Consider the following 13,937-nt stretch of genomic DNA (forward strand, 5'->3'; position numbering starts at 1 on the left):
TGTATGAGAAGATATCCCAACTACAATAAGGACATCATGGCTGGTTATCAGGAGGACACTACATGTATGAGAAGATAATCCGACCACAATAAGGACATCATGGCTGGTTATCAGGAGGACACTACATGTATGAGAAGATAACCTGACCACAATAAGGACATCATGGCTGGTTACCAGGAGGACACTACATGTATGAGAAGATAACCCGACCACAATAAGGACATCATGGCTGGTTATCAGGAGGACACTACATGTATGAGAAGATAACCCGACCACAATAAGGATATCATGGCTGGTTATCAGGAGGACACTACATGTATGAGAAGATATCCCGACCACAATAAGGACATCATGGCTGGTTATCAGGAGGACACTACATGTATGAGAAGATATCCCAACTACAATAAGGACATCATGGCTGGTTATCAGGAGGACACTACATGTATGAGAAGATAATCCGACCACAATAAGGACATCATGGCTGGTTATCAGGAGGACACTACATGTATGAGAAGATAACCTGACCACAATAAGGACATCATGGCTGGTTACCAGGAGGACACTACATGTATGAGAAGATAACCCGACCACAATAAGGACATCATGGCTGGTTATCAGGAGGACACTACATGTATGAGAAGATAACCCGACCACAATAAGGATATCATGGCTGGTTATCAGGAGGACACTACATGTATGAGAAGATATCCCGACCACAATAAGGACATCATGGCTGGTTATCAGGAGGACACTACATGTATGAGAAGATATCCCAACTACAATAAGGACATCATGGCTGGTTATCAGGAGGACACTACATGTATGAGAAGATAACCCGACCACAATAAGGACATCATGGCTGGTTACCAGGAGGACACTACATGTATGAGAAGATAACCCGAGCACGGGGCCACACGGTGGCTCAGTGGTTAGCACTGCTGCCTTGCAGCGCTGGGACCTGGTGTTCAAATCCCACCAAGGGCAAAAAACCATCTGCAAGGAGTTTGTATGTTCTCCCCGTGTTTGCATGGATTTCCATCCCATATTCCAAAAAGACATACTGATAGGGAAAAAAATGTACATTGTGAGCTCTATGTGGGGCTCACAATCTACATTAAAAAAAAAAAAAAAAGATAACCCGACCACAATAAGGACATCATGTCTGGTTATCAGGGGGACACTTCATGTATGAGAAGATAACCCGACCACAATAAGGACATCATGGCTGGTTATCAGGAGGACACTACATGTATGAGAAGATATCCCGACCACAATAAGGACATCATGGCTGGTTATCAGGAGGACACTACATGTATGAGAAGATATCCCGACCACAATAAGGACATCATGGCTGGTTTCCTAACAAGACCCAGACCATTTATGGTCATATTCATTGGCAACTGATCAAGACAAAAGTAGAATTATAGTGATGATAACGCTAACATATTATATAAATGATATAAGTATCTTACTATCTGTATAAGTATTATAATTAGCCACAATTGTTAGCAATTAATATTATAAAATAGGAAGATTCTGTACACTAACAAACACATCATTATCTATTAAAAATATATATTGTATAAGAAAAATACATTTTTGGATATTTTTGTGGTACCGTCCCTTGCTTCCCCTGTCTGGGTGAACTCAACCTAAATCTGACTATGGTGGTGACTTACATGGGTAGGCTCCATCTTGACGGTTCTTCCTAACATTTACGGGATGTAAAGCCACAGACCTTGGTTGTAACAGACCTACAGACTGCAGCCTCTAAAACATAGAAATAGCGGGTCACATGTTCTATCCGGCATTACAAAAAAGCCTAAATGAACAAAATTTATACATAAAGGAGCCATAAAGCTAAGGCTAGGTTCATATCTGCATTTGGGTTTCCATTTGGGATCTTCTTACATCAGGGAGAGGGGAATGGAAGCCCTGTAAGGAGAGCAAACGCTGATGTGAACCCAGCCTAGGATAGATACATTGTTTAACGGATATTAACAAATCCGGACTGACCTTACCATCAGTCTTACAATCCCTAGAAGGGCCCTTGCCATAAGGTCATCACAGTGTCCAATGGCTGAGATCACCAGTGATTGACTTCACTTTCTAGGCATTCTGACAAGTAAGTGTTCAGTTTCCCTGCAGCACCACCACAGGTGAAATAGAGTATTACACAGGGTCCATTCACATTAATGCATGGTATGTGAAATACAGAATCGAGCAGGTCCTCCGCACCAGTGCCCACTCATGTAACTGTTTCAAGTCTGGCAAATGGACAGTGACCCTAAATAAAGGATCCTGTTCTATTAATTCAGAACTCCCTAAAAGGGTATACTGTATGAGAATTGTTTTTTGAACCTTTACTACCCTGTACATCCAGGTTCACACCGGAAGATAGTGATGTTGCATTAGACAGCACCACTTTCATGACTTATGGTTGTTATGAGTAATTGGTATGTAATGTATAGTATGATGATAAAAATGAAGTGTTAAAGTCCCACCCTGAGGAGTGCCCCAACCCATTCAGGAAAGCCCAATTAATGGCATGACTTGCGCAAACCTTTCCCTTTTGGGGTCAGGACAAGCCAAGTTTCTAAGATTGTTACTTAACGTTCAGAACAATTCCTTCAAATTCAGGACTGTCGGACACCATATGATACATACATCAAACTCCACGATGAAGCCTTTGTTGCTAAACGCCTGCAGTCTTTCAAACATGGCCTCATAGCTTTCATTCTCAGCAGTTCTGGGAAAAGAATGAAAATGAATGAAAATATTCCCCAAATAATCAATGGGTTGCAATCGGGCTAAATATTCCCATATGGTCTACTTATATATATGTACCATATATTGGCTAAACTCAAATTTGCCAAAAATTTTAATCTGGTTTCTGGCAGATGCAATGAATGATACATATATTAATGGTGACCCCAGGGTGGGTCCTTCAGAGTCAGTGGACCCAGGGCAGCCGCCCCCTCTGTCCCACCCCCACCACTAGCTACACCACTGACCATATACCCTGGGAGTGCTGGGAGCTTTCAGTTCTGACATTTGCAAAATCCTAACTGAAGCACATACATACAGTGAGTACAGCTCTGGAGTATAATACAGGATGTAACTCAGGATAAGTAATGTAATGTATGTACACAGTGACTGTACCAGCAGAATAGTGAGCGCAGCTCTGGAGTATAATACAGGATGTAACTCAGGATCAGTACAGGATAAGTAATGTAATGTATGTACACAGTGACTGCACCAGCAGAATAGTGAGCGCAGCTCTGGAGTATAATACAGGATAAGTAATGTAATGTATGTACACAGAGACTGTACCAGCAGAATAGTGAGAGCAGCTCTGGAGTATAATACAGGATAAGTAATGTAATGTATGTACACAGTGACTGCACCAGCAGAATAGTGAGCGCAGCTCTGGAGTATAATACAGGATAAGTAATGTAATGTATGTACACAGTGACTGCACCAGCAGAATAGTGAGCGCAGCTCTGGAGTATAATACAGGATGTAACTCAGGATCAGTACAGGATAAGTAATGTAATGTATGTACACAGAGACTGTACCAGCAGAATAGTGAGCGCAGCTCTGGAGTATAATACAGGATAAGTAATGTAATGCATGTACACAGTGACTGTACCAGCAGAATAGTGAGCGCAGCTCTGGAGTATAATACAGGATATAACTCAGGATCAGTACAAGATAAGTAACTAATCTATTTACACATATATCTAGTACTTGTGTTTTGCAGTTATTGTAGAGCCACAGTCATACATACCCACTTGTTGGAGGTAAGTTCTTTTTTTGCCTGTAATCAAAATAAAATATAGTACATTAAATGGATTATACCAGAAAAGAAAATTACAAAATATTTTTTCTTTATTTTTACTTTAGGTGGTTTTATTGTTCTGTGTCTAGTCACAATAATCTAACAGCCCCCTCACTATTCGGCTTTGCCATATAGATAGGATCACAGTCCAGTGCCAGTTTCTGCTGGCGGCTCCATCTCTGGATGCTGGTTGGGTTAGGTAGTTCACCCCTCCTCTTCTTTAGGAGTTGCCTCTGCTGTCTGTCTGGCACTTCTGCTGACACCAGCGATTGTCACCCATTTAAGGGGGACCCCTGCTTTAGATACCTAACAAAGGTCCGGATTTTCCTTGTTCCCACATTTGTATCTGAAATTTGTACTTGATTTTCACCCTGACCTCGGTCTTGTTCCTAGATTTAGTTAAAGATTCATTCTTTATATTGATCACTTCCCTGATGATGACTCTCAGCTCCATTCCTGACTATTTTACTGTTCCATTTGTGCTAATGCCACCAACTGGTGACTATTTAGGAGGCTGCAGCTCTATAATTTGACATTACCTCTATGTCTATGCCAACCTCATTGTGACTTTGTTGTGGTTCTAAATGACGACATGTCAAGAGGTATTTGAGGAACTCAAGGGATCCATGTCAACTGATGTCCATGCATCCAGTATACTCTGTGCTATTTGGTACCTTGCCTCTTCCATTTTGTATATATAAGTTTGTGACCTCCTGACACCAGGACCCTCCGCCTGTCACATACAGCCTTCTCCTATCTTCATCATATCAATGGACAGGTCACTGCTCCCTACAAAAACAGATCACTTCTCTCCTGCTGTTGTCAGCCCTACAATAATCTGAATATATTGTGTATTACATGGGTTTTCTCAACCCATTAGATAGAACATAGAAAAATATGAATTATAAATACAAAAATATAATAAAAAATATCCATCTTGATTAACCTTTTCCTCCAGAACCAATATCCGACACCAGCGACTAAACAGAGGCCAGCCAAACCTCCTAGTACGCCTCCTACTATGGAGCCTGAAATAAAAAGGTACATACATAAAGATGATAATGAACATGCATCTATCTACATGGACATGTCATACTATTGGGAGAAATTTACAACTTAGTAACCGATCAATGCCAGTTTCTGGAGTAGATGGGTGTAAATGTGGGGCATCTTTGGCGTAAGATAGGACTGGGCACCAAAGTAGCACCACAGATCAGTTCATAGTTCTGTATAAGTAATATACCTGCATTAGAAGCTCCTGTTGTTATACTGCTAAGTGTTGAGATTGTAGTAAGAGGAGTTGTAGTCGTAGTCGGGACATAGATAGGTGCAGAGTACGTTGTAAATGATGTCAGAGTTTGTTCTTCATTGATGGTGTCTGTGCTTGGATCATACTGGATTCCAGTGAAGCCAGCGATGCTAACCCTAAAAATAAAAAATAAAAATAAAAAATTGGTTTAATCCTTTCCCTGCCACCCACGTACTATACCTCCTCAAAGGGTGGTACTTTTCTAGCCAAGGACGTATCTAAAATGTCCTTACTTCTCATGCCGATATCTCAGGATGGGTTAGGGCTATGAAGATGATTTTGGATTCATTTCATAAAGATGATACCACAATCTTCATTATAGTCCTTACAGATCCAGAGCGATTCACTGTTGAAAACGCTATTCGGCATTGAGATCCCAATTCAGACTATAATGAAGATTGTAGAATCATATTAAAAAAGAGATTCTCATCTTTAAAATGAATCCAAGATCATCTTCATAGCCCTATTGGATCCTGAGATATGGGGCTCTAAAGTGTCTACCTCCTTCCTGCATCAGGTAGCATCTTAAGAGCTGCGGTAGGAGGAAGGAGGGGGGAGGAGCGGCCCTGCAGTCTGCACAGAGATGACAAATCATCATCATGTAACCTGTAACCTGTATGTGACCCCAGGGGAGGGAAGCAGAACTTCTGTCCAGGTTATCCCCTCTCCTATCAATCAGAGCAGTTTGTAACAATTTATCCAAAAATCTCAGGTTCAAACCTGAGGTTTTTATGGTTTGCTACCCACAAACCATTGTTATATCCTGGGGGTCTCTTCAGAATTCAGAGTATAATAAGTCGAAACCCAAGGAAGGGGTGTGTAAATATAATAAATAGATATACACATATTTCCACATATCTCCTGGGCTCCCTTGTGACGTCCAGTGCTCCTTCGTGGGGGTCTTTGGTCCTCTTTCAGCCGTTATTCACCTGGGGTACTGTTGAGGCCTGTAACTGGGCCTCAGAAGTAGGTTTGAGCGATCGGGATCGGAAAAGATCAGATTTCGATCGGCGATCGAGTAAATTTCACGATCATGATCAGAATTCCGACCCGATCTTTTCCAGCGGGATCGAGATCGGAGGTTATCTCAAGATCAGCTCAACCCTAAAAGTGACTTTTCCCATAGAGAAGCATTGACTAGGGTTGAGGATCGGGTTCGGAAAGGATTGGATCGGCGATCGAGCAAATTTCACGATCGTGATCAGGATCGGCTGGAAAATGATCGGAAATCAGATTTTAAAATAAATCTTGAAATCTCAAGATCGGCTCAACCCTACTCAGAAGTCATTAGGGCATGTGGACATCATAACGTTATGTCGATTTGGGGCCGCTGATGTCACCATGAGCCAAGAAGAGCTCCAAAGACACCTGTAAAGAAGCCTGAGAGGTGAGTGAAGGTGAGTTACCTGTACTGAAAGAGGGGGTTCAGTGGTCCATTGACATAAGAATGGGTCTTTGTCCCATCACCCACATGAACATTAAGCTGACTTGACCGCACTGATCTCTGTGACACATTTGTTTCGATAACATATGTAACATAAGTGTCTGTTTGTCCGTTTATAAAGTCATTGTATGTTTTAGATAAACTCCCCCAAGCTGGATGGTCTCCTATAAAAAAAAAAAGTACGTTTATAAGAAAATTACATCAACAGGGAGCACAGATGACGTAGAAGGTAGCAGACTGTCTACCCCATATCTCTAGTGCCACCTATTGGAAGTAGTTACCCTATAAATCAATCCTTGACCCTTTACCTGGCCTTGTATCAGGATTTTGGTCGAAACAGAATCTTGTCATTGTGGTAGTTCCCTCCAGTAGGTGGGACTAGAGGAGCAACATTCTTCCTCTTGGAGAAGAGAATCTTTTTTTTCCCAGGGAGCATTGACCTACAGTGTAAGACTCCTTACCCCACTAGCTGGTGGTCTCTGCTAAGAGAAACAATACCCCCGAGAGCTATAGCCAGTAGCATAAAGATATAGGGGTTGATTTATCACGGCTTGTGGCCTTGACTTTTTCCATAGCGTTTACACAATTGCTAATTTTTGTGCAAAATTTGGCCTCTAATCCCGATTTGCACTGATAAAGGACAATTACCCAGAACCAACGAGACTGACTTGGTGTAAAGATTCATGTATGGCGTCTGTGTCCCTCCCTAGAGAAGACTGTAATGGGACTAGTGGGATATCTCCTGCTCTTACAGCCGGGGCACCCCCTGGTACCACAAGGACCTGATGAAGTTTGATATTTATTGTGCTGTCATCCAGTTTGCACTGGGCACAGTTCTATGTCTGATCATGATCCTAGACCACTGTGGCTTTACCGCCATTGCACATGGAATATTAATGTAACGTGAATGACGCACTCGACCAGCTAGGTCACCATTCATAGGCCGAATAAAGTGAATGATGACCCCATGACCTGCCGATTCACACGTCCCTGATTTCTATGAAAGCGAAAGATAGACTTGGATAGAATAAGCGTCTTGTAGCTTGGGTGTGAATGGGCAGGTAAGTCCGCTGATCAGTTGGGTCAACCAGTCACCAGTGAATGAGAACATCATCACTTTACATTAATATGTTCTGCCAAGGCACAATGGTCATTGCCGGAGCGGGGCTTAAAGGGTCAGACAATGACTAGTTTGCTCATCTTTTTGTAGGGCCTAGAAGACTCCTTACACCTATCCGACACTCCATAATGAATGGAAAGCAGCCAGTCTCATAATCCTTTACTCCTGAATCCCCATTCATGGGACATTATAAATCTTGAAGCCTTCCAATAATGGCCAGAACCCCCCACAGATAGCCCCACATTAACATATTTGTATAAGTTGCATAAGTGACACTCCTATATATAGGACACCTCTTTATCCCAATGTAGTACCTATACCATTTGGAAAGGGGTTTGACAAAACCTCTAACACACAACATATATATATATATATATATATATATATATATACACATATATATATATATATATATATATATATATATATATATACATACACACACACACATACACACTGTACAGTTTTTGGCTCATACCATACATCAACGTAGTTATCACGACAGCATACGCCACTATGGGTCCATTTGAACTATCAAAAGAAGGGAAAGTAACGGCCATTGAACTGCTTGCTGCAGACAGACTGGGCAGAACGTTGCCGGGCTGCATGGGTAGTCCTGCAGAAAGACAGGGAGATGCATTTTTTTAATGTAGCAAGCGATAAGACCACATTGTGTGAATACGTTCTTACCATAAGACAAGTATTCAGTGAGAAATAACCTACTTGTATAGACAGATGTGCTGACAGGTGAGGTCTGATACCCCTGGACTCCGACGGTCATCGCAGTAATGGTGTACATAGTCCCTGATGTCAGGTCCTGGAGGGTCACAAATGCTAAGCGACTTGTCACAGTCCAAGTGCCTGAAGAATTTGTATAACTTATAATATAGGACCTAGTGGTACCATTCATATCTGTTGACTCCAGCAAATGTAATGAAATAGTGTTGGTTTCTACTGTAAAGAATTCGATCTTGTCTATACTGGTGGGATCTGTTTATAAGCAGAAAAAAAATGCACATAATGAATATTTACAGTACACCATATATATATAGTACACCACATGATAGAGACAGGTAACCAGATCCCAATAATACTCACACGTGATCACTGTGATCGGATCAGCTGACTGGTTGCAGTTCCCACTGACCGTCTGTACGGTGACATTATATTCTCTGCCAGGTAGTAATCCTGAGACATTCACTTGTGTTGTATTAATCCAGGTGACAGTGACGGTGTCGGTTCCTGCTACGTTTGCGATTACATTGACTGTATAATAATCCACTTTCCCCTCTGGCTGCATCCATGTCATTATGAAATACTTGGGCAAGTGGTCAATGTTCACTGTTAAGCCAGCAATCTTTCCAGGAACTGCATGGAATATATATATAGACAAATGAACGGATGTGACACAAGGATAGTCTTAAAAGAGTCTCCAGTTTTACATCATTAAGGACAGGGCCCTACAAGGCATAAACGTGGCAAATCCCATCCACACATTGCGGAAAAATATGCACAGTGGACACACTGATTTGCAGTTCTGGAAATGGCAGCATGTCAATTATATCTATGGAAAAGTCGCAGTTTCCCTATAGGTATAATGGAAGTCCTGTGAAAAACGCTGTAGGAAAAACCATGACGTGTAGCCTAAGGGTAAGTTCCCACGATGTAACGTGCCGCATGATGTGGCACGTATACGGCGTGTGAGACTTTGCGCGCCGTAAAAGCTCAAATTGATTTCAATGGGAGCCAGGATCGTATACGCCGTGTTATTTTGCGGCCGTGATTTTGCATAATGACGTGGCGTATACGATCCTAACTCCCATTGAAATCAATGGGAGCGTATACGGCGTGCAAAGTCTCACACGCCGTATACGTGCCATATCACGCAGCACATTACTCCGTGTGAACGCACCCTAAAGGTTAACAGTAGAAACTTTTTTCTAAAAATAAAAGTGAAAAATTTTAACATTTGAAATATGTGTTTGCAGTGAATGAGAAGACTCTTGGTTACATTCATGTAAAAATGGAGTACAGGACAGCACTCGACTCCAAATGACCGCGGTGGTCTGCGAAGAACCGTTGGTGGGTGGTGAGGAATGCATGCACCATACGACATCACCTTTTTAGCCTGCCTGTCTCTGGACCGATGCCTGATGAAGGGACAAGTTCTCGAAACGTTAACATAGCACATTATAACGAATTGTGAGGCCTCGTTCACACAGAGGTTGTGACCTTGTGATCTTGACGCGGAAAGCCTCCTCAGAATAGGACCAAAATGCGCCTGCCGTGATTGTCGCAGCTTCCCGCTCCAGAGTACGCTCAAATAGACCCTAGTCTGGAGGGTGCTGTCGCGAGGCGGACACCGCGGCTGAATCAACCGCGGAAACTGCCTCAAGAAAGGGCAGCTCGCTTCTTTTTTCCGTGAGTGGGAACAAACCGCTCGCGGAAAAAAGGACGCTAGCAGTCTACATAGATTTTTATTGTGAGGGAGTGGATTTTGAGGTGGATTCGCCGTCAAAATCCACCCACCATGTGAACGAGCCCTGAATAAACAGTTTTGCTGAAAAAAATCGGAGTGCCGTCATATAATTTCAGAAACAGTAAACATGTCCATAGCTCAGGGCAAGATTCGACTCCACCTCCCTGGCACATATAAGTTTCCTATCCTGTGCCCCCCACAAAGTATAAGACTCTCCACAATCTTCCCACTTGCCTGGCATATATTACTGTTTCCTGTCCTGAAACATATGTCTACGATCACAAACTGATGAAGCAATGCAGAGATAATCATCTTTTTATGGATATGTAAATCAGCCTTTAAGTGCACCAGGGGCGGGACTACTTTGCCAAATTTTCTGCATGTCGATCATAGACAAAGGGATGTCATCGGGCAAATATCCGGGGCACTTGTGGTTATCTACAGGCAAATATTCCAAATCTTTAACTCCGTCCTTACCTGTGCAGGTAGATAGTAACACGGGGTCTGACTCGGTGCTGCTATCGGCCGCTCTTGTATATACCAGGAATGTATAGGTCTCTCCTGGGGTCAGGTTAGATATTGTAACTGATCCACTGGTCACTATTGTATTATATAACATTGTGGAGGATGAGGTGACATTGATCTGGACTCTGTAGCGATAAGACGCCTGATACTCATCAGGCATACTCCATACCAGAGACAATGAAGACGAAGTCTTGGAGCTAAAAAAAGGAGATTTCACCGACATTGGCTCTGAAATAAAAGAAACACATTGTAAAAAATTCTGATGAAATGCATTTAGATATTAGGAATAGAGAGGAGTGAGTACTGAGCCGATCCGAACAGCACGCTCCATAGAAATGAATGGATGCACCTGGTACTTCCGCTTTGACGGCGGCCGTCCGCTTAACCCCCTGCGTGCCGGCTACGTCCATTCATTTCTATGCGAGCGTGCTGTTCGGATCGGCTGATCCGAACAATAAACGCTCATCTCTAATTATGAAGCCAATATCAGCCATATAACAAGTCGATTAGAGTCTGTCATCACAGTGATGTGCCACAGGTATCATCTTGGTACCATCATTCATCCGCACAGTTCCCTATGTTGTCAGCAGCACCTCCCCGTCTATAGGAGGACGTGTGCGACCACCCAGTTATAATATTATCTGGACAATATTTCTACTAGTAAAATTACAGTTTAAAAAAAAAAGTGGCACATTTTCCATTTTTATTCCATTTCCCCGTTCCAAAAAATTGATTGATTCAGCTTCTTCCGGCGTTGGCATGTAACTTCTAGGTCTCGGGCAGAGCAGACTGCGCATGCCCACAGGCCACGAGAAAATGGCCACTTGCACAGTATTGTAAGTGGCTATTTTCTCATGACCTGTGGGCATGCACAGTCTGCTCTGCCCAAGGCCCGAGGCCTAAAGGTTACAAGCCACCGCCAGAAGAAGAGGATGAAGAGGATGCTGCTGACGAAGATAGAGGAAGCGTTGGAGAGAGTTCTCTTACAGCATTGGGGACGCCCCCAGTGCTGTTTGAGTGCTGGGGCCCGCCCCCAGTGCTGCGAGAGAGCTCATTTGCATACCGAGAGAAACTGGGATTGTAGGCGAACGGCGGCGCGGAGAAGACGATGAAAGGTAGGAAACGAATAGCCTTTCTTAAGGCTATTCCGACATGGTATCTAGAAAAAAGTGTGTGTGAGAATGATAGGATCCCTTTAAAAGGGGTTTTCCATGCTAAAACCATTGATATCCTATCCTAACGGTAGGTCCTCTATGCCAGATTTGTTGGGGTCCAACAGCCATCAGTTGCTCAGTAGAGTTGAAAATGGGGGTGCTGGTGGTTTGGACCCCTACCCATCTGATGTTGCTGACCTATCTTTAGGATAGGTCATCAATATTTTATTTAAACTCCTTTAAATACAGAATATATTCTGATACATTTAAAGAGGACCTTTCACCACCTCCATCAAGTTCAGCTCTGTTCATCATTTAATAGCTGCAGCTCCCCTGATTCTGGCACAGTTATAATTTTTTTTCTAGCCCCCGACCATTCCTGAACCATCAGTGCAGTTAGTTTTGTTGGCTGATATATTATTTAGGTTTTGCATTGTCAGGTGAGCAGTGTCAGGCAGGAGCAGGCAATGGAGCGTGATTCTGAGCTCTGACACTGTCCACCTCTGATTGGAGCTCTAAACCACACCCCTTGCCTACTCCTGCCTGACACCCCCCACTTGTCAAACTACTTAGGTCCTGTAATATCAGGCACCAAAACTAACTGAACGTATTGCTGCGGAACAGAAGGAGCTAGAGAAAAAAATCCAACTGCACTGGAGTCAGTGGATCGGTGTCTATTAAAAGATGCCAAGAAATGGAGTTGGTGAAATTGGTGAAGAGTCTTTCTTTACGAAACAAATAATTTCCTATATACTGCAGTAATCATACAGGGAATATAAACCTACTTGTATAGACTGATGTGCTGACAGGTGAGCTCTGATACCCCCGGACTCCGACTGTCACCACAGCAATGGTGTACATAGTCCCTGATATCAGGCTCGGGAGGACGACATTTGTTGAGCTACTTGTTGTAGTCCAAGTGCCTAAAGAATTCCCATACATTATATTATAGAACTTAGTCACACCAATCATGGTTAATGGCTCAATCCAAGATACTGTCAGGCTGTTGGTTCCAATTGTACTAAGGGTTAAGGATCCAGGTGGGGCTGGATCTGCACAAAAAAAGATAAAAATATAAAGGTGAGAAGATACAGAGCAAAGGTGGAAGCGCTGGTATCAGAATGTGTGACGGTATGATAAAGAGTCCGTACTGAGCGGACCCGATAATACTCACACGTGGCCTCTGTCACCGGGGCAGATGTCTGAAAACAATAATCACTGTCTGTCCTCACAGTGACATTATATTCTCTGCCTGGTAGTAATCCTGTGACATTCACTTGTGTATTATTAGTCAATATGACAGTGACGGCTCCGGTTACACCGACTGTATAATGATCCACTTTTCCTGCTGGTCTCATCCACGAGACTCCAAGAACATTGACCGACTGGTAATTGTTCAGTGAGATGTTGACGGCTGGTAAAGGAACTAGGGAAAGATAAAAAACATAAAAGGTCAATGGCAATTTTCCCCTGAATTTAGTTTACACTAAGTAAATGTGTGTTAATATTGTAAGAGTCGGTCCTATAAATATGTATAGATTTGATTCTCACCATTCAGAAATTCTCACCAGATGTCGGTAACAACCCATCCAATGCACACAAGGAAAGAAATCACCATAGATGTCCAAAAATAATATGTAATAATGAGAAATGACACATGAAGAAAGAGAGGTGCAAACAGCCATGGAAAGTCCTGACACCACCTGAAATCTATCAGTAAGGAGAAAATAATTCGCCACATAGTGACAAATAATATCAGTGACTTCAACTAATCGCCTATAAAGGAGCCACATTACTAAGGTGCCCCATAAGAAACATCTCACAACGGGTAAGACCAGTGATCTGTTTCCAGACCTTCATAACCTTATACTGATGGCATTGGGTACGAAAGAATTTCTAAACTACTGAAAGTCCCATTGAGCCCTGTTGAGGCCACAATCGGGAAGTGAAAAAAACATCATTTCACCATAAACCAGAGGCTCCCTGCAAGATTTCAGACAGAGGAGTGAAAAAAGTTATCAGATGAGTTGTCCAAGAGCCAAGGACCAGCAGAGCTTCAGGAAGA

At 42.7% G+C, this 13,937-nt stretch overlaps 1 protein-coding gene across 1 annotated transcript in view; it reads right to left on the minus strand.

Moving 5' to 3' along the window:
* The window catches only part of LOC142214420 (uncharacterized), a 290,721-nt gene extending 276,989 nt beyond the window's left edge, over nt 1–13,732 (minus strand). Inside the window, exons 1-6 of the mRNA XM_075283365.1 lie at nt 13,696–13,732; nt 13,047–13,298; nt 12,658–12,924; nt 10,671–10,946; nt 8,813–9,082; nt 8,438–8,704 (exon numbers count right to left, since the gene is read on the minus strand). Coding sequence (XP_075139466.1) covers nt 8,438–8,704; nt 8,813–9,082; nt 10,671–10,946; nt 12,658–12,924; nt 13,047–13,298; nt 13,696–13,732 — 1,369 coding nt within the window. The remainder of the gene's footprint in view (nt 1–8,437; nt 8,705–8,812; nt 9,083–10,670; nt 10,947–12,657; nt 12,925–13,046; nt 13,299–13,695) is intronic.
* Between the last annotated feature and the right edge of the window lie 205 nt (nt 13,733–13,937).

Source organism: Leptodactylus fuscus, chromosome 7, assembly GCF_031893055.1.
Source record: "Leptodactylus fuscus isolate aLepFus1 chromosome 7, aLepFus1.hap2, whole genome shotgun sequence".
Classification (NCBI taxonomy): Eukaryota; Metazoa; Chordata; class Amphibia; order Anura; family Leptodactylidae; genus Leptodactylus; species Leptodactylus fuscus.